This window comes from Ambystoma mexicanum, chromosome 1p (assembly GCF_040938575.1).
Source record: "Ambystoma mexicanum isolate Mex_15411 chromosome 1p, UKY_AmexF1_1, whole genome shotgun sequence".
Classification (NCBI taxonomy): domain Eukaryota; kingdom Metazoa; phylum Chordata; class Amphibia; order Caudata; family Ambystomatidae; genus Ambystoma; species Ambystoma mexicanum.
This window is the reverse complement of record NC_090921.1, coordinates 265,749,073-265,771,145: the sequence shown is the minus strand read 5'-3', so window position 1 is coordinate 265,771,145 and position 22,073 is coordinate 265,749,073. Positions and strand designations below refer to the sequence as shown.

General features: G+C 45.7%; 1 protein-coding gene across 2 annotated transcripts in view; it reads left to right on the top strand.

The window, feature by feature from the left end:
• The window catches only part of LOC138568809 (polyunsaturated fatty acid lipoxygenase ALOX12-like), a 384,658-nt gene that overhangs the window by 112,496 nt on the left and 250,089 nt on the right, over positions 1–22,073 (top strand). For both annotated transcript variants that reach the window (XM_069646583.1, XM_069646581.1), the window contains exon 4: positions 5,979–6,101. In XM_069646583.1, the coding sequence (XP_069502684.1) occupies positions 5,979–6,101 (123 nt within the window). The remainder of the gene's footprint in view (positions 1–5,978; positions 6,102–22,073) is intronic.

Here is a 22,073-nt window from a genome sequence, read left to right as displayed (position 1 = left end):
GTTTTCTGTGTCTCTGTTCCCTGTTGGAGTCTGTCTGTCCTTGCTGCCTATTGTGGGGGAGCAAACAATATAAAGACTTGGCCGCCTGGGGAGCGTGGCAGAGTGCTGCAGGAATGTTTACTGTGTCTCTGTTCCCTGTTGGAGTCTGTCTGTCCTTGCTGCCTATTGTGGAGGAGCAAACAATATAAAGACTTGGCCGCCTGGGGAGCGTGGCAGAGTGCTCCAGGAATGTTTTCTGTGTCTCTGTTCCCTGTTGGAGTCTGTCTGTCCTTGCTGCCTATTTTGGAGGAGCAAACAATATAAAGACTTGGCCGCCTGGGGAGCGTGGCAGAGTGCTGCAGGAGTGTTTTCTGTGTCTCTGTTCCCTGTTGGAGTCTGTCTGTCCTTGCTGCCTATTGTGGAGGAGCAAACAATATAAAGACTTGGCCGTCTGGGGAGCGTGGCAGAGTGCTGCAGGAATGTTTTCTGTGTCTCTGTTCCCTGTTAGAGTCTGTCTGTCCTTGCTGCCTATTGTGGAGGAGCAAACAATATAAAGACTTGGCCGCCTGGGGAGCATGGCAGAGTGCTGCAGGAATGTTTTCTGTGTCTCTGTTCCCTGTTGGAGTCTGTCTGTCCTTGCTGCCTATTGTGGAGGAGCAAACAATATAAAGACTTGGCCGCCTGGGGAGCATGGCAGAGTGCTGCAGAAATGTTATCTGTGTCTCTGTTCCCTGTTTGAGTCTGTCTGTCCTTGCTGTCTATTGTGGAGGAGCAAACAATATAAAGACTTGGCCGCCTGGGGAGCGTGGCAGAGTGCTACAGGAGTGTTTTCTGTGTCTCTGTTCCCTGTTGGAGTCTGTCTGTCCTTGCTGCCTATTGTGGAGGAGCAAACAATATAAAGACTTGGCCGCCTGGGGAGCGTGGCAGAGTGCTGCAGGAGTGTTTTCTGTGTCTCTGTTCCCTGTGGGAGTCTGTCTGTCCTTGCTGCCTATTGTGGAGGAGCAAACAATATAAACACTTGGCCGCCTGGGGAACGTGGCAGAGTGCTGCAGCAATGTTTTCTGTGTCTCGGTTCCCTGTTGGAGTCTGTCTGTCCTTGCTGCCTATTGTGGAGGAGCAAACAATATAAAGACTTGGCCGTCTGGGGAGCGTGGCAGAGTGCTGCAGGAATGTTTTCTGTGTCTCTGTTCCCTGTTAGAGTCTGTCTGTCCTTGCTGCCTATTGTGGAGGAGCAAACAATATAAAGACTTGGCCGCCTGGGGAGCGTGGCAGAGTGCTGCAGGAATGTTTTCTGTGTCTCTGTTCCCTGTTGGAGTCTGTCTGTCCTTGCTGCCTATTGTGGAGGAGCAAACAATATAAAGACTTGGCCGACTGGGGAGCGTGGCAGAGTGCTGCAGAAATGTTATCTGTGTCTCTGTTCCCTGTTGGAGTCTGTCTGTCCTTGCTGCCTATTGTGGAGGAGCAAACAATATAAAGACTTGGCCGCCTAGGGAGCGTGGCAGAGTGCTGCAGAAATGTTTTCTGTGTCTCTGTTCCCTGTTGGAGTCTGTCTGTCCTTGCTGCCTATTGTGGAGGAGCAAACAATATAAAGACTTGGCCGCCTGGGGAGCGTGGCAGAGTGCTGCAGGAGTGTTTTCTGTGTCTCTGTTCCCTGTTGGAGTCTGTCTGTCTTTGCTGCCTATTGTGGAGGAGCAAACAATATAAAGACTTGGCCGCCTGGGGAGCGTGGCAGAGTGCTGCAGGAATGTTTTCTGTGTCTCTGTTCCCTGTTGGAGTCTGTCTGTCCTTGCTGCCTATTGTGGAGGAGCAAACAATATAAAGACTTGGCCGCCTGGGGAGCGTGGCAGAGTGCTGCAGGAGTGTTTTCTGTGTCTCTGTTCCCTGTTGGAGTCTGTCTGTCCTTGCTGCCTATTGTGGAGGAGTAAACAATATAAAGACTTGGCCGCCTGGGGAGCGTGGCAGAGTGCTGCAGAAATGTTATCTGTGTCTCTGTTCCCTGTTGGAGTCTGTCTGTCCTTGCTGCCTATTGTGGAGGAGCAAACAATATAAAGACTTGGCCGCCTGGGGAGCATGGCAGAGTGCTGCAGAAATGTTATCTGTGTCTCTGTTCCCTGTTGGAGTCTGTCTGCCCTTGCTGCCTATTGTGGAGGAGCAAACAATATAAAGACTTGGCCGCCTGAGGAGCGTGGCAGAGTGCTGCAGAAATGTTTTCTGTGTCTCTGTTCCGAGAGGATAAACGTCCTAAGGGAAGCTGTGAAGGAATAGCTTCTCAGGTTTCCATAGGTTGGCTTGGCACAGAGTAACCGTAACTGACTGGATGGTTTGGATAATCTACTGAACATGCCCCATCCTTTCCTTGGTTTGCTGGCGTTGCAAGGGTTTTTGAGAAATGGAGAGTTAATTCCCTTCATTTCCAGTTTCTTTGAACCCCATACAAATGAACAAAATAAAGAAAAGAAAAAGAAAAAAAAAATAAGTCCCTTCATTTCCACTGCCGAATACTGGACAGGTAGAATGGGATTCGGGGCATATCCAGGACGTTACAAAATGTAATCTTTCATCTTTGGTATGTTTCGCTATAGCAAACTTCTCAAAACTACAAGTGTTGTGAACATGCACCACTGGCGCCTGCATACAGAAACTACTGAAACATCAGATAGTTATACAGCAGTATGGGGCTCAATCGGAATGGGGATCTAACTGTACCGGCACCTGCGAAAGGGCAATTACCGGGTCCGTCAAACTCAGCATGACCCGGTAATTGCCCATTCGCGGTTCCAGGACCCGGATGCAACTCCGGCAACAGCCGTACCGGTTTTACCAAGGCCCCAAAACCCCGCCTATCCTAAGAAGTAAGGGGTCCCACAATACATGTTTTCGCTTTCCAGCACTGCCTGGGAGAAAGAAGGTCAGCCTCTGTGAATCTCCAGCACTGTAGTGGGTAGTGGATTCAGCCATCAAGCAGCCACATGACCCTTCTCGGCCAGGTCTGGCTTCTTTCACAATCTAAACTAACATCAAAAGTGTGCAGGACTTTCGTTCTCATGTGTGTTTACATTGTGAAAGAAGGAAGCCACGGAAGGCAGAGCAGGGTCCCAATCCGTGTCGCTGCAGTTTCAAAGCTCAGGCTGATTGCCATTCTTATGCAAGGCCACACACAGCGTCCTGAACTGTATTGCCTGTGGCTTTTTAATGGCCTGCAACATGCCCCTTTCTCTTATCCAGCACACCCTTTATTTGACACTGATGAGATCATTACCTTAACAAGAAGGTGTTCATTTTTAAAATAAACCTTTCCTTTTAAAGGTTAGCCCAGATGTCTGACATGTAAAAAGTTGCTTGCTTTATATGAAGAGGCAAAAGCTGTTGACATCTTGCAGGCTTGTAATATTTTGGATTGTAGGCCTTCTAGCTTTCCATTCAGGATGTGGAAAATAAAGCATCAATAATATTCTTTTGCTTTAACATGTGTCTCTAAGGATTCATTTATTGTAATGTTGCTACAATATATTGTAATGTTGGTAGGAGATATATGTATTTTATAAGTAAACTATGTGGGCTCTGAAGTTTCTCAGGACCACGTGTGAGAAGGTCATGAAGTTCCTGGATTTTCCATTTGGATTCTTGGACCTGTAGTGTTTTCACCCGTTCCACATTTGGGAAAAACTTAAAGTCAGAGAATTCCAGGGAAAAATAGGACTGGATGGCATTCTCATGCATAGCCATGCAGAACTTGAGAACTCTGCTCTACAAGATCTTGAAATCCATCTGTTAAATATTTGTGCCAAGTGAAGCTTGGAAGGAATGTGTCCAAGTGGTTAAACTTTGCATGGGTTAAAATCACAGCATCACTGTTTAACCACCCTGGGCAGAGAGAGAGAGGGAGAGAGAGAGGGAGAGAGAGAGAGAGAAATTCCCTTAAACACAGTCTGCCATATGCATGCAGCAGTGATAGCCTGTGCCTACTGCTGAGATCTATGTTTAAACTGCTAGCCACGGGTTCTAATCACCTCAAGTTTCATCCTTCTGAGTTCAGGCCGGAGTGATGTCACTTCCTGTTATATCATATGCAAATTAAGGGGCCCACACTTAATTTGCAGTACTTGGCCCCACAGTTCCTAGGGCAACCATGACATGAGGAATCGTGGGGCAGTGGGCACACTGAAAATCATAAGATAAGACTCCAGACAAGAGGTACAGTGTGGGGCACTGTGAGTGGAGGGTCGGAGCAGCATAACAGTGGAGAGTCTGTGGCTGATAGCAGCAGTAAAGAAACAGCGCGAGCAGTGAAAGGGGAGCCGAGCTCTGGAGCGTACGTGGAATCGGGACTGAGCAACGCAACCACACCGGTTCTGTTGTGAAACATCAGTCCATTGCTGCTGATTGGTTATCTTGGTTCACCTCGTTCCAGGTCTTGATTAATCGTGGACATAGAAAAGGGACCTCTATCAGCATTCCTAGCCACCATCCAACAAGGGGGCCGATTACAATAACAAGAAGTGCTCATTGCTGACGCCACCGGCGCCATAGGCCATGTTACACCATAACCGGGATCATAACAGTGTATTTCAATGGCTTCTGATTTCCTCCAATCAGGGGTGTTGCTAGGCCTGGAAAATATACGGGGCTACAATAATGTTGGGACTGTCAGGACTCAGGCTATCTAGCTTTTTGGTTGTAACCCCTTAGGCTTCTATCTGGGGCTACAATCAAAAGACCTGTGGCTATAGCCCCCTTAGCCCCCACCTAGCAACGCCTCTACCTCCAGTTACCCTCCATCTGGCAGATGCTTCTGCTGTATTGGCAATGCCAATGGTCAACAGTTCAACTGGCATCAGTTTTTTTGTAGATTTTTCTTGGATGTTTAAGTCACTGCAGTGCGCGACTGGCATGTCTCTAAACAACATATCAATATTGATGTCAAAAGCACACTCCACCGTAAACTCTCTCAAGCTTGGTACAAAGCCAGTCAGACCTGCAATTGCAGATTGCTCACAGTTGTAAAATGTAGCTCTGTAGTTTATTTAATATCCTGTGCTCCCAAATCGTTTTCCCAACCCGTTGATGGCTTCTGCGTAATAACGATACTCGTCTCCAACAGCAGCAGGTCTGCCATCCGGTAGGCTCTCGAATATTTGGTGCCCTTACTTTCCAATATTGTTGAGTAGCATGGCATGACATTGTTCATTGCAACTTTCAATGATACCCCTCTAATGATTCCTTCCACATAATTCTGCAACAGTTTGAGCCATTGTTGCCGGAGGCTTCTGCTCTGCCTGTATGTTGCAGAAATGGCACTGGAGCACCGTCTTTTTGCATGGTGGTAACGGGTCATTATTTCTTCTTGATGCTGCGTATAATTGTTATATAGTGGGATAATGTTTGTATTAATAAATCATGAGAATCCTATAATATTTTGAACAGAGGTTTATTTCAGGTCTGCAACGTGAAGGTGTGCGTCACATGGGGTTAGGCAGAGAGAGGAAAGACTGATCACCACTAAAGACTTTGCAATTTGTAAGGGGTCCCTATTGTTGCCTGTTCCAGACAGAAGGAGCGTCTAGACCATGGATTGTGTGCATGTTTCATCACAGCAGATGGCTGCTGTCGCAACCAAGAAGTACCCTGTGGGTCAGCAGCTCTACTAACAAGCCAATATAGAGATCCCCAGTTACAAAGCTTTGCTCTCACACCTTTGCACAAGGTATGATATAGCTGAAGGGTTGTGTGGTTGTCAGTATACCAGACCTAGAGCACCTCTCAGTGATCCAATGAATTAGATGGTTGATGTTGGGTGTGGTAAATGTTGATTTCATCGACGTCTGTTTTTCAGTGGTAAGTAAGTTTGACCTATGTTTCTTAGCTCGACTGAGTACCTTCACGGATGCGCTAATCAGCACGTGGTGGTTTTAGGCGATGCTTGCTGTTTCCAGGCAGGCTTGCAGGATCCATACTTCTGCTTTTTTAATGATGTCTTGGGTGTTCTGCTTGTTTTCCAGGTGGATGGCTTGGCAGCTCAACGTTCCACGATGCATAGCGGCCAAATCTCCTAAGGATCTTCCTCAGGATGTCCGATTTGACAATGAAAAGCGGAGTGATTTTGAGAGCTCCCTGCAATATGCGTAAGTGTTCACCGGAGAGTGGTAATATAACACGGAGAACTGACATGCCCCTAAAACGGTTGGTCGGGGAGCAAATCTCATGAGCGGGGTGCTGAAAGGGGCTGGGGGGACCTCTGGTAATAGTGCAAGAGTTAAGGAGAGGAGGACCTCAGATGGGAGAGGAAGTTCAGATCCAATAATAAGATGAAAGGAGACAAAGGCACCTGAGAATGAAGTCGAAGGAGAGAGTAAATGGAGAAGGTAAAACAACTGGAAGAAGTGGTAAGAAGGGTTTAAGAATTTGATTGGAAGTGGGGTGGAGGAACAGCAAGAAGGAATGAAATATACTTCAGAAGACAGTCATTCGACCCATAACCTGGCTTGGTGGAGGGACCTTAGAATGGCTAAGTCTAAGGTCCCACCACCAAGCCAGGTTATGTGTCGATTGACTGTAGTCTGAGGTATATTTCACTTCCTCTTGCTGTTCCTCCAACCCACGTCCACTCAATGCTCAAATTATTATGCCCCTCTTACCACTTCTTCCAGTAGCTTCCTGTTCCAGAATGCTATTTACACAGAGAAAATAGAATTTCTATGCAAGAGCTACAATAAAGTTTATTTTCGCTGTGTGAATAGCATTCGTATATCCAAAAGCTTTCACATCTTCTTCCGCCAAAGAAAAGTCTTCAATGATGGGAAATGTGGGCACATTGCACTTGGTTGCTGTATTCCTTGCCATCACAATTCACAACCAGGCACACCTTATATCAGGCCTGATGGCTTCTGCTGCCACATCTGAAGCACTCCTGCCACTCTCCATCAGAAGAGTAATTTGGAGGGACATGACACACCTCTTTTGTGCATGGGTATCTGAGGGGGCTTGGAATGGAAGCAGTGGGTTTTCCCACGGGCACATTATGTAAAGAAAAGTAAAATTTGAGGTCAACCTATAATAAGGACATTTGCTGCTACTAAAAAACTAGCAATAACAAGCGGATTACACACTGGGAAAGAAGCAACGCTGTTTTTAACAGCTTGGTAAGCACAAATCAAACAGAACAGTGGACTTGCAAACTACAAAGTATGCTACTTCAATGGTTCTCAGGGAGTCCATTAGTCAATTGATGTTATATCCTCAAAGTTATACGTATGTTAGTGTGGCCTGATTGGAGGAAACAGTTAAACAGTATGTGATACCACATTTATTCACAGCCCACCACGGAACAACTTGTTATAAATGAAGTTACATTTGTGCTGACCACTGGAACACTGCCATTGGTCAGCACCATTGAGAAAAGAATACCAGGCGCCCCGCTGCTGGTGGGAAAGGGGATATTCACACAATACCTGCTGGATGGTGACCTGTGTGAGCCCAGTGTTTCATACTGTGAAGGCTGCCCACCTCCCCAAAGCTCAGGAATTTACCATCCGGTTCTTCCAGGACCACCACTCCAACCAGTGTTCCTTTCCCACAGCTATCTGCCAATTGGCATTGGCGGTCATGTGACCAGTACATTGGTTCAGATAGACTCCCCTTTACTTCGAGGGTGGCTAGTTTGGCTGGCCCTTCCAGAGTTACACCACCCAGTTCCAACTATGTTTGTTTACTTGCGATGAGAAGCTTGCCTTCCTGCCCCCACATCGCAGATCCCTGAAATACTGGTCATGTGCTTCAGCTAGAAATCTCCCAGGCCCAGTCCGCCCTGAGGGACTTCCCACTGCGTGTGCTTATGTTGATACAATTTTAGTCTTACCCCTTTTTTAGGCTAATTATAAGGTGGTCCCTTGGGCTGTCTGTACACCCAATGCATCGTTTCCCATACAGCTACCATTGAGGCCCGTTTTATGTGGTGTCTATGGTTTAAGATACCTGGCTCATTTCCCCTGTAATTGGCCCCACCTCCCCCCTGCTTTACTCTCGGAAATGGTAGTAGGTGCGCTCCCCTGTCTGGCGCTGAATTGGCACCTTTAATACTTTATCCCCTTTCGATTGATCTTTCGATTGACATTTCTTTCCCTCCCATTCCTTCTCCGTTTTCCTTGTGCACCACGCCCTTGTTACTCTGGTCATGTCCCCTTCCTCTTCATACCCATCTAAATGTTCTCCAAACACCAGTATCTTTGTTCCATCTGTTGAATATTACCTCATAATGCCTTGTAATTTCCCAAGTTTTATGGGGGTGCTGTAAATATTATTTCTACTTCATTCTCACTTCCACTCATACTGGGAGGTTCCTCACCTATTACCTCCTTGAGCTCTACTTTCTGCAATGCCTTTATGTAAGTGTTGTTATACTGGCAGCATTTACATAATTGGATGATTAAACTACTGATGCAGGTGGTGATGAGGATCACAACAGGGACAGTTATCTTAAATGCTGCTATAAGTCAGTTGGGTGCCCAGGCAAATATTGGCCCTCATTACAAGTCAGGCGGTGGACCATGGTGCTATTAGCACCATGGTCCATGCCGGATTCCGCCATGGTGGATGGCGGAATTACCACCCCATTCCAAGGTGAGTGGGGCGGTAATTCCCCATTCACCATTTGACCTTCCCCATTCCCATTTTTGCCCCATAGGGCATAATGGGAATGGGGAAGGCACTAATTACGGTGCCGTAATTAGCACCAAGGTCGCTTAGCACCTTGGACTTTAACGCCTGCAAAAAGCAGGCGTTAAAGTGTGAATCAGGCGTTAAGGGTTAACGGCGCCCACGGCGCCGTTAAACCCTTAACGCCTGACTTGTAATGAGGGCCATTGAATCCAGCCAGTTGGTTGATGCAACATCTTGTGTTTCCTTCACCATTCTCTTGTTATTTGTCCTTATTTCTGCTAGCACTGTTGTGATTGTTCCATTCGCAGCATCATAAGTGGGAATTCAGGTGCAACATGTGCTGCCAATTTTGTGACACACACACCTCCTTCCATTGCCGTCATGAGGTCCAAGATAAATTGGTTCTGAAGGGTCATTAAACGTAGAGCCTGCAGTTCTTCGCACACCACATTGAGTCCCTTCTCAGTTGCATCTGCCATTTGAAGTAGTTTGTGCCTGGTGATCTGCAGCCATTCTGCACTGGCCGAGGCTTGCACCCCGGGAAGCAGGAGAGAGGTGAAGAAAATAGATGCTGAGCTGAATAATTTCAGGTGGGGCTGAAGGTTCTCTAGGCTCTTAGTTGATTTTTCTGAATTATAAATACTAGATCTTTTCTTCCTTGTTACTTTTGGTTTGTATTTTTGCGTTTCTGCTGGCTCTGGGCCTCATCACGACTTTGGCGGTAACCCTTAAATCCAGCGGTCGCGCTATTACTGCCGGATTTAAGGGTCCGCCAAATCAGGACTTCAGCGGATTTCACCCCAGCTCTTGGCTGGGGGGAAATCCACAGAAAATTCACGCTATTACCGCCGGCGGGAAATCCAAATTTTCCCCATTGAGCCCAATGGGTAATGGGCTCAATGGGGAATGGGGAATTACATTACCACCGAACTCGTGCTCCGGCGCTATTAGCACCGGGGAGTTCGGCGGTAGGGCTAATACCGCTGGCGGTAATACCACCGGCATTACCGCCAAAGTCGTGATCAGGCCCTCTGTCTCTTTATCCATGGATAACTCGTTGAGCGGTATCAACTTTGCCCGGGGTACAACCAAGGTGAGATTATGAATTGTTACCAGCGCACATACACCTTTCCAGTCTGGCGGTAGCAGGGTGTATGCTCTTGTTCCGCATGCCCACTATGTGTCCATCATGGCTGCGGTCTCCATTTACAATGCTGCACTGTCCATCATCCTCCAGCATCATTGTTACATTTGCGCTGAAACACAGAGAATAATGTGTGAGCAATTTTATGCGGGCTTTTGTTTATCCAAGTTAAAGCATGTACGTAACTGTTCCACGCTTTCTTAACTCTGCATCTATTTTTCTGACCACCCTATCTTCGAACCCCACTAGCCCTTCTACGCAGCACTGTGCCTTCCCACTTTCCATTATGCGGCACAGAACCCCGGATTCTCCTCAAGGGTCTGGTGTGGCACCACGGTATGTTGTATACTGAGGAGCTTTTACAATATATTGTTTATTGTTTATTCATTTATATGGCGCTCCGGGCCCTCAGGCAAAAGGGTGCATTGCAAGTTACATAGGTTACAGGTAATTTTGACATCATGTACAATTACATCCTTTTAAATCTTTATACATAATAGACAAATTTAACAATATTTACAGTTCAATAGTGCAGACAGGCTTGAGTATAAAGGCCACAGGAGGTCACAGTTCACAGGAATGCAGCCAGAGTTTGGCCTTATTCTTAAATGAATGAAAGAATGGTAAGGCTCTTAAGGAGTCCGGGATAGAGTTGGGCTGCCATGACTGGAAAGCTGGTTCCTCCTGTTTTTGTGAGTTTGAATGTGAGAATTCTGAGGCTGTTGGTTTGTGCCTTTCTCATAGGGTGTTCTGAAGTATGTCTAGTGAATCTAGCCACAAGGTATTGTGGGGCCTTGTTGATGAGACATTTGTAAGTAAGGTTTAGTGATTTAAACTTTATTCTGTCTTTTATGGCGAGCCAATTGGTAGAACGTCTAGCGCGGGAGGTATGCTGATTTTTTGGGATACCTAATGCAGATCTTAAGGTGTTATTTTGGAGGGTTTGAAGTTTGTTGATATTGTGTTTGCTAGTGCCCAGATAAAAGGCATTACATTAATCCAGCTTGGATAGGATCAGGGCACGTGCAATCATGGTACAACTTTTGCTGGACAAGAACGGTTTGCATGCATGGATAAATTTGCAGGTGTAACTAGTGGCAGAGGCGGTAGCATTGACTTTTTTATTGAGGTTAAGTGAAGAATCCAGCTAAAAGTCTAAGGTTTTTACTTCCTTAGAGACTTTAATGTTAATTCCATCGATGATGAAGGCATTATATTGGCGAGAGAGTTTGTTTAGTCTATTAGTTGATCCAATGATTAAGAGCTCAGTCTTATCATCACTGAGGCACAGGCCATGGGTGGCCATCCAAGTTTGTATGATTAGGTACATTTTGTTGATCAAGGCTATATCTATGTCGTAATCCCCTTGTATGAGGATGAGAATATGGGTGTCGTCAGCATATTTGGTATATGAGACACCCAAACTGTCTAGTATGTCGAAGAGTGGCTTGGTAAATGTATTGTACATGGTTGGGGAGACACAGGATCCCTGTGGTACTCCACATGTAATTGGTACTGGGTCCGCTGCGGAGGAGGGTGATCATACTCTCATGGATCTGTTATCAAGACAAAGAGTTGATCCACGTAGTCACTTCCTTTGAGAAATGGCCGGCTGATTTCAGACGGTTGCACAGAACTTTATGGTCAACCAGGTCGAATGCGGAATAGGTCCACGAGGAAGAGAACAGAGGCTTCTCCTTTGTCTCTTGGGTCATCCAATTGGTTCGTTAGGTCAATGCGGGCAGTCTCTGTGCCAAATCTCGGTCTAAAACCTGATTGATGGGTACCTAATAAGTTGTTAATCTCCATATAGGATTGAATCTGGAGGTAAGCAGCCGTATCAAGGATTTCTAGAACGAACGGAACTGTTGTGATTGGCCTATAGTCGGTGGGAATGCATGGGTCTAGGTTTTTTTTTTTAGTAATGGTTGTACCCAAGCGTCTTTCAGGTTGGTGGGCACTGAGCAAGTTTTAAATGACAAGTTGATGAATGTGGTGATGAAAGGAGAGAGGTCCATGACTGCTTCTTTAATAATCGGTGCTGGGCAGGTGTCCCCGAGGCTTCTGGAAGGTTTGAGCGAGGTGATGATATTTTCAACCTCTATTGTAGAGATAGATTTGAATCTAACCTGGTTACTTGGTTTAATTTGTTTGGTTGTGATTTCTTGCAATATGGTTTCTTGTGTTGCTAGTGCAATCTTGTGTAACATAGTTTTTTTGGCTCTGACATTTTGTTACAAAGGGACGTTTGTATGTCAGTACACCAAGATTTATTTTTGATGCAAGAGTCATTGTGGGATTGGTAAGGGATTCTAATTCTCTTAGGATAGAGAAAAGTTCCCCGGTGCTTGAGTTGGCTTTTATTTAATTCTTTCGTTGAATGGATCTTTTTTAGTTTGAGTGATTTGCTTTTTGTACCTGTCTGCAAGAGCGGTGATCAGACGGGTTGTTTTTCCATCTTGCTTCCACAAATCTTTTCTCCTTGCGTAAGGCTTTCAGACTGGGAGTAAACCAGGAGTTCAGGTGAGCTCTAGGTTTCACTTTACTCATTTTGAGCAGAGCAATTGAGTTGATAGCTCGGTTGATAGTATTGTTGTAAAGGTCAACCAATGCCGTCGAGTCAGATGATAGGTTCACTAAATTGGTGATTGGTTGGATAAAAGGCAGGAGGTTATTGACTGTTATATTCATTTTATTTCTTATTAAGGCTGGTGAGGCCATAGTCTTAGCTAGGTTAGTTTTTAGGCTGTCTTGTATGGTGAACAAAATCAAGTAGTGATCTGTCCAAGCACAAGGTTCGATAGTAGTTATGGAGGATATGCAATTGATATCTGCAATCCAATCCAAGGTTCGACCTTTAGTTTGTGTAGGTGCGTTGCTCCTGAGGATGAGGCCTGCTTCTATGATTGTGTTGGCTAAGATAGTAGCATTGACGTCATTGGGATTGTTCAGGCCCAAGTTAAAGTCTCCCCGTATGATAGTTTGGGACCCAGGTTTGGTATTAGTATTGAGGAGGGTCGTTATGTCTTCTTCAAATGTCCCTACAGACAAGGTGCATGGTGATGGTGCGTGAGGCTGATAAAGGTAGTTTAACTGAAGTAGCTCATCGGAGCAAAGTGCCATGTGTTTAAATGCTCTCAGGTCCAAGTTATATTTAGAGATGAATGCGATGTCCCCCGCAGTTTCTCTATCTAATCTGATGGTGGAGAAGTTTTCTGGGGCAGCAAGTGAAAGGGCTGGTCCCGATGCTTTATGGAGCCACGTCTCTGTGACGGCTAGGAACTCTTATTGGTTGGCTGTATTAATGTCAGCGATTTCGGTGGCATGGGCAACTAGAGATCTAGCATTAATGAGCGCTCCTTTAATTTTGTGTGCTTCCTTAGTCATGTTTTTGGCTCTGCATTTGTGGGGAAGTAATGAAGGACCAGGCTCAAGATTGAGTTTAGGTATGTGGTTGGATGTGCCCGGCTTGCAGGGAGGCTGAGTATAACCTAATCTGTAATTTCTCCAAATTGTAATGCATGGTTGGTTAGGTTTGGGCCTACTAGCAAAGCACTGGATCCATTGTGTGGAGTTATTAGGTCAGATGAAGGTATACAGTCTTCACCGATCAGGGGGGTTTCATTCTGACTGGGAAAGAGAGGTGGCAGGAAGTAGGTTTGCATGGTTTGTTAGAGAGTGGTAGGAGTATTCTTGTCAAGGGGGGGCCTAAGGGTCATGTTAGCCATGGTTATGATACCACCCTGAAATGGAGATGTATGGCATAAGTGAGCACCTTCGGACTTGGGTGAGGAATGGTGCCTAAGAGGCAGATGAGCATTAAGTTGGTCACAGTTTTTGTCAGAACAAGGTTCATGACTGGGGTTGCAATGACGGAGTGCATTAAGGATGGTATCACTGTGTGTATCCAGAGTGGATTCAGTGGCTGGATCGGCTAGGTCGGATATGCACACGGAGGAGCCAGAGGGCTAGAGACACTGTCCAGGCGAATGATAGGGTGCAGTGGGTATTGGCAGCAATTCAGGAGCAATTCACAATGTAAAGAGTTTTCTTAGACGTCAGGCATAGTGGCAGGCTGATATCGACGTATATTTGCCGATTTCTTAGTTCTGCCTCGTGAAGCAGCAAAATCTGCTTAAATGAAGCAGGCTGATCAGAAGTGCACACGGGCACGGAAGGGAAAAAGCAGCCTCTGTTGCAGCTTCCTCAGATGGAAGCACTGATGTAGATGCTTTTGTTGGCAGTAAGCACCTGTTTTCCTTTGTGTGCCCTTTCCATTACATATTGTAGAAGCATATGCATGCTCTTCTCTTCCTGGGCCATGCTTTTCAATTGTATGTAATTATCCTCATACACTTCTTCTAATTCATCGACCTATTTTACTTCCACTGAGTGTCCCTGGAACTGACTCCTAATCCTACACAAGGCCATGTGCATCAGACACCCTCCCTCTTCTGTTGACACTTCTTGTGGTAGAAATAGTTTTGGTGCTCCTGTGAGGTATGGTATGAGTGAGCACACATAGCATATATCGTTGGTGCTCTCTCGCCCCACCCGCTTCATTTCACCGTACCATACATTTTCAGAGGCCAGGCCCACTCCCTCCCCGACAATACTCTGGAATTCTATAAGACCAGTTATACTGCGCTTAGTGCCTGTTTCCCTATCACCACCAGCTGAGGTGCCCAGTTTATTCTTATGCCAGAAAAGGAGAAGAAGACAGAAACAAAGACCAATAGCAATACCATTTCCTTTATATGTACCCCACTCTTTTCTGTACCCCCACCATCTCCTCGTTTTCCTTGTTCGTCTTCTATTTCTATTGTGGGTCTTCTGTAACACCGAACCGGGGCGCATTCCAATTTCTCACTGTATTTCAAATCAATATTCTGTCCCCGGCATAGAGAGGCTGTGCGTGCGGGAATGCTTCCCTTTGCCGAGTTTGTTCACACTCTTCAGTGTTGGTCGGCTCACTTGTAGGTTGTTGAACCTGGCGGGAGAGGTAGAGAATCACATTGGTCACCTCTTTTAAATACGCTTTCATTTCATTGTCAAGGATTTCTGAGCTAGAGTTAACATCCAAAATTGTACATGAGGGAGGGACAGGTGCATGCATTCTGCTTTCTCTCACAATTTTGTGCGGAGCCAGATGGTGATCTGCACAAGGTGAATTTCGAAGTGTGAAAAGTGCAAGAGGGAGGCAAAAAGGTCAGCTTTGGCACATAGTAGTAGTTAGCTTTGCCAAGAGCTCTTTTAGTAAGCCATTTATCCTTACCACAATCACCTTTGCCTGCGGCCGGTACACTGTTCACAGTTTGTGTTTTATCTCTAGGAGACGTGTCATCTCCTCAAAAAGATCATTGCTGAAGTGTTGGCCGTTATATGACCTTATTTCCTCACATATACCCCACCTCAGGAATACCTCCCTCATCAGGAACTTCACTGTAGATTTTGCGTCATTACATGCACAGGACCCCGCCTCAAGCCAACCAGAGAATGGAAAGACCACTGCAGTTAGGTACCTGTAAGAGGCACATCTTTCTTGCATGTCAATGTAAAGGGCCCTGCCAGAAGTGGTATTGTACCCGCAAAGTTTTTAGAGTGTGGCAGTCAATAATTGTTTGCAAACCATACAATTTCCCACAAACTCATTCACCAGTTCATGCAGATTGGGCACATAACACTCCTCACCTAGTTCTGCAGCTATACTTTCTTTTGATGCGTGGGTGGGGAAATGCAGCTGTTCTAATGCCACATTCACCAATGTTCTGGTCATCACTGACTTCCCCATGCTATTCTGCTGCCAAATTAGGTCTGTTGGTGACAGTGAGCACCTTCTCTTTATCCACAATTCCTTTTCCTCTTTTGGTACTACTCTATGTAGTTCTATTATGTGGACAATTGGGATCATGTTGAAGCTATCCTCCCTTTCCTCCCCCCTGCTCATTGTCTTTTCTGCTGCCATAAGTGGCACTTTTTCATCTTTCCCAGGGTACCACCTGACACCGTTTTCCGCTTTTAAATATAGTGCTTCTTTTGCTGCTCTGTCCGTTCCCTAATGGTATTCTGGCTTACTTCCCTTTGTGGGTGGCGCATTTTATGATGACCCTCTCCTATGGGACCTTTAGAGCCTCAATGAATTCTTTGAGTAATTATGCTCGTTGTACTGGGGCCCCATCACGTCCTCTGAATACCCTTCTTTTCCATCGCTCCAGCCCTGAACGGATTGTTGGAGTAACATAGGCAGAGTCAGAATAAAGCTTTGCTGCATGCCCGTCCATCATGTTTAGTGCTCTTATCATTGCCACACGTTCTGCTGCCTATGCTGAATAATGCGAGGATAGTCGCTGTTGGGATGTTATTATGTATTCCCTAGTTATGTAACATACCACTGCTGCTCCAGAATCTCTTATTCCCATTTCTGGGTCAGTACTGGATGGCTCGTCAATGTAAACCATGTCTGCCGCTGCGCTGCTTTTTCTTCTTCTTTTACCTGTACATTTCCTTCCATTCTGTCCATGTGGGCTGTACAATCATGTATGTAATCACCTTCCTGTATTGGTTCTATTAGGTAGATTGCTGGGTTTACAATTCGGCCCCTTACCACCTCTATGGCTGGGTTTTTTAATATTATCTCATACCCAAGGCTCTTTGGTTTGTCAGTGTACTTTTTGATTTTTCAAGAATGGTGAATATTGATTGAGTGCTCCACGTACAGTACTACTGGGCACCCCATGGTGATGGTGATAGGTGATGCCTTTTCAATAGCAAATGCTGCAGCCAGGGAAATGCCCTTGCATTACTGGGTCTAGGCTTCCACTGTAATAAGCAAGTGGCTGGTGTCCTTGTAGCTTCTTTTGTGTGAGGACGGCCGTTATCATTGAGCAATCTGAGTGTGAGAATAAATAGACTTTCTCCCTGTAATCTGGAGAATCTATAGCGAATGCTTGTGCCAGCACGTCCTTTAGTTCTGTGAAACTTTCATTCATTTTGTCATGTCCATTGTTATGTCCCTCTTGTCTTTTTGTCCTTTTTGTGCTTCCTTTAGGCACTGCAATAGGGGTTTGGTAAATCTGGCATAATCAAGCACCCATGCTCTACAGTAATTGCATAGACCTAGAGACCTCTGCATCTCTTGCTCTGACCGTGGGCGTGTGGTAGAGGGTATAGCCTCTGTCCTTTCAGGTGTTATTCTACGCCGTTCAATCGATATTATTTATCCCAGATACACAGCCTCTTCTAGGCAGTACTGTAATTTTGCCTTGTCCACCTGTACGCTCTCTCTGTGGGCAGCACCAAAACATGTACTGAATCTGTTGTACACTCTTCTTCTGTTTCACTGCATATTAACAGATCATCATCATACTGAATCACAGTGCTTGATGTTTGAACATTGCATAAATCTATTTGTATAATTCTGTTGAAAATGCTGGGTGATTCACAGCACCCTTGCAGCAAACAAGTGTGCTTGAATTTGGTACCGCGATATGTGAAAGTGGTCAAGTACCTTGAGTCTGGGTGAATGGGTATGGGAAAAAAGGCATTCTTCGAGTCAATTACTGTAAAGTATTTTGCCTTTGCTGGGATGTTGCACAATATAGTGGTGGGGTTTGGAACTACAGGAAATTCTGCTTCCATTACTTCATTTAGAGGGCATACAACCTTCATAAAACGCCAATGCACACCCTTTGATTTCTTTATCAGAAAGATCGCTGTGTTACATGCTGATGTGGATGTCTGAATTATTCCCTGCTGCGATAGTGCGTGCAAAGCGTAGCATATCCTTTCATCTGCTTCTCTAGGGTATTGAGGTAGCAGAGCCCCTTGCTTCAGTTTTATTTTTACTGACCCAATCCCTTTCAGTAACCCTACATCGTGGGGCCCCTTTGTCCACAACTCCTCCTGCACCTTATTGAGATCCTCATCTGTGTTTTTGTTTTCCCTAACTGTGTCAGGATGGGTACCATTTTCTCCAGTATCTGAACTGAACAAGGTATTTGTATCTGAAATATCATCTCTCTGTCATCCTTCCCATTGGCAAACAACTGTTCATCCTACAATCCTGTAATTGTCAAGATGGGATCAATGCACAGCATTATTCGCCACTCCATGCTGTTGTCGTCTGTTCCACACAAAATGACCATGTCTCTGCGTATGATCACCACTGTTTTCCCCTTCGAGTCATCCTTCTGGCACTGTGGTCTGAATAGGAATTCCGAAGGTAGGCAGAACAACTTCCCCTGTATTCTCCGTACCCACCCTACCAGAATCTTGACCCTGTGCAAGAACATGCTGTTGTACAGTCGCAAGGTGCTTTGCGCGTGTGCTGCCAGGAAACGCCAGGGGTGGAACACACCAGCCCTTACTCTTTGAATTATGTGCTTGCATTCAATTTGCTGAGCATATCTCTCCCCAGGACATTAATGGGTGTGTCTTTGGAGTATAGTAAGGGAGCTACAAGGTGTTGTGTCCCTATAGTCAATGGTAAATCTTGTATTATTGGAACCATGGCCACCGCCGTAGTGAAGCCCTGCGTATCCATCAACTTGTTAGTTAATAGAAATCCCCCCTCCCTGATACAGGACCTGATGCAGGACCTGGTTGCTCCTGTATTTATGAGAAACAAGAACTCTCTTGGTCCTATTTTCACTGCTACCTCGATTTCCTCTTCAGGGTCATCAGATACTGCTAGGACTGAACAGGCTCAGACTTTCTGTGGCCCCCTCTATTCCTGTATGCTATTTGGCAGGAAGTGGACAGGGTTTCCTCCTTTGACACTGACCCCTGTGTAATGGAGCACCATGTTTTGCCCTAGCACTATGGTCGTACCACCCATCACTGCAGGTTGCTCAGTCAGTGCCGGGCCATTATCCTGCCGTTGGCTATCCCCCCTTGTGTCTGTACCTCTCCCTGTTGTACATGCATCTGTGCTGGATGCAACTGCCCTGGCAGTGTCTGCATTTTATGCCACTGGGGCTGCGCATGCGCCTCTTGTAGAGCCACTTGGATTGCCTGTGCCTGTTGTACTAATTGACAGGTTTGCGCCAAGTGTCCCATATACTGGCATATGTAGCATGGTCCGAAGACCCTGTATCCTGTTCCACTACACCCCCTCTTCCTCGTTGTAAGAACCCTTGTGCCATAGGAAAATATCCTCCATGCATATAATTTCCCATGTGGTATTGTTCCCCATTGTGGCATATACTGTGATTGCATAAACCCTCCTTGTTGCAATGTTTGTCCTACAGGAAACCCGCCCTGGGCTGCTGGTGCTACAGCGACAGCCTCTGGCACTAGCAACGCACCTTCCATAGTGTATTTGGCCAGTTTCTTTTGTACCAATTTGTATTCTGCCTTTGCGGCATTCTCGGCTGCCTGTCTCTCACTCTCCTGCTTCCTCTTACAATAATGTACTATGTTCGAAGAAGGAGGGGGAAGAGCACTAGGAGTTGGTGGATGCCGCGCCTTACTCCAAAATGTTCTTGCTAATTCTTGCTTTTGCACTTGCAGCCGGTTGGTAGAAACCGTGGGGCCCGTACTCTAGGTGCCCAAAGTGCATTTCTGTTTGAATGTGGTTTTTCATGGTTTTGAGTAAGTGGTGCTGACACGTGTTACAACCTTACAACAGGTCTGTATCAAGGCTACGTTTTTTTTGTTTTCGTTTTTTTAGAAACCAAGTTCAATTTTTTTCCCATTTTCCATTCATTCACAATTTGTTGAAGAGTACACCAGTGTTTGTGACATGTATATTGTGATACGTGCGTCAGTGTGTGAAGTGAGTGGCATTGGTGACCGAGTTGTTTATTCCATTTCTGAAATAAATTTCGATTTCGTGGCCCATAGGCGGGTAGGTCACAAATCAAATATAATTGCATATGTACAGGCATAATTAGTGCATAGATTATTCATAATGTTATTCATCCCACCACAATGTCATTGGAGTTTTCATATTGGTTTACCAAGAAACATGCATTGTTATAAATGCATTCATGCATCATTAAATTATTCCAATGAGTTGGAGAGAAAGGGCACAAGGGAGAGAAGGGGGGAGGAAAAGATGTAGAATAGCTGTTAGTTGTAGGGTTAGCAGTTGATTGATATTGCTATTTAACTGGAGAGTAGTTACAGCCAAGGATATGGGTTCCAATTCTCACCATATTGGTAATATATGTAGCAGCGCTTAGGTGTTGGCTGGGGGCCTCATCGGTGTTCCATATTAGAGAATATCTCGTTGTCTCTGGTTAGGCGTATCTAATATGTAAATAAAAAGGGGGGGACGTTGGGTTAGACTCTGAGTATTTTCTTGGTGCATTAGTTAGTTCATATGAGCCGGTGATTGTACTCACTGCTACCCTGTATTTCTGGGTGCGTCTTCATTTGCGATTTGTTTGAACAATCTGAAGGCGGAAGCTTTGGCTTATAAAGTGATCTGGTTGTAAGTGTGGCCAGTGGATGTCCTAAAAGCTACCCCATATTTCTGTGCACGTGTTCCATGGCGATTCGTTCATACAATCTGAGGGTGGGTGGTGTGGCTTAAAAGTGACCTGGTGGTGCACCATTCAGCTGGCATTACATACGCCATACTGAAAGACCCTTCTATGTACTCTACTTTTTCGACATCATCTGTTGAGTAGTCTCTTTACCATAACAAACAGAGGAATACATTCATTGATGACTCTGACTGGTACTAACTACTTGTATCTGCTCCTCCTAAGCTGAGACATTTTCAAAATATCCAATCACTGAGGAGCATTATATATGCCTCTCACATAAAGACTTTTTGGCTCTATGGGCGGTATGCCCCCCTCGACATGCGCACTATACCTGTTGGATCGTGACCTTCGTGAGCCGTGGGGTTGATACTGTGACGTCTGGCCACCTCATCAGAGCTCAGGAACTTACCGTCTTATTGGTTCTCGCAGGAACTCTACTCCGTCCAGCCGCCTGCTGATTGGCAATGGCAGTCATGTGACTTGCACACTGGTTCACATCCACTCCCCTTTACCTTGTAGGGAGGCTAGTTTGGCTGACCACCCCAGAGTTACATCACCCAGTTCTAACTACGTTTGTTTACTTGCGATGAGCAGCTTGTGCCCCTATCCCCTTCTCGCATATCCCTGGATTGCTGGTCATGTGCTTCAGATTGAAATTTCCCAGGCCCAGACCGCTCTGAGGGATTTATAGTCTTTCCCCCTTTTTAGGTTAAGTATAAGGTGGTCCCTTGGGCTGTCTGTACACCCAATGCATCGTTTCCCGTACCCCTCCCAGTGAGGCCAATTTTACGGGGCATTTATAGTCTAAGATACCTGGGTTATTGCACCTGTAATCGGCCCACCACTCCTCTTCTTTACTCTCGGATATGGTAGGTGTGCCCCCCTGTCTGGCGCTGAATTAAGACCGTTAATGCAAGACAATGCAACCTCAGTAAAACATCCATTGCCACTGCCATTGGGTAAGAACTCAAGTTGTATTTAGTGATTGGCTTCTCATCCTCATTGGAATGAATGAACATCTGAGAAGGGCTAAGCAGACTCATTATAATTTAATGAGTATTGGATGCTCTAAATGGGAGTTGTTTAACTGGAGAGCTACACTCTGTTGTGATCCACATTTTGTAATTTCTCATGATTTATATCCGGCTTACTGTTGGGTCAGAAATTATTTTTAAAGCTTCCTTTTGCTAACTTTTAGGAGTCTCCATAAACATTTTGCTGTTTTTGTTTTTGGTTTCTCAGACTTTCCTTCTGGTTTCTGTCAGAGGGTCTTCTACTGAAGTCCCCTTGCAAATGCAGCTCATTCATGGTGTGCTGCCCTTAGTAGCCAGTATGGCTACCAAAACAGGGATGCTCTGTGAGCACCCCATTATGTGCCTGAGTGAATATTCTGACCCAAAAAGTATGGGATAGAGTAGGTTGGGTGCAGCAACATGATTTACGTTTGGCTACACCACCTTGCAGCCTTTGTAACAGTGTGGTAGTGAAGAAACACTTAGATATTTGACATATTACTTTCTGGCCATTTTGCTCTCACTGCTGTCCAGGCTACACTGGATGGGGCCCTCCTAGACACCTGAAGCCAGACAACATTTCAAAGAGTGCGAAAATGTGGGTTGAAGGCCAGGGCTTAGCACCGACCCTTGGGTGTGTGCATTTACTGGCTGCACTCTTGATCTTCCTGCTAAGCCACTCCGCCTCTCCATGCTGGAGAAATCTAGTTTCAAGCTTCTCGTGGCCTCCTTTACTGTAACCTCCATGTCAACAGCATCTGCCTTCCTTCTGAAGACTCCCTGTCTCTG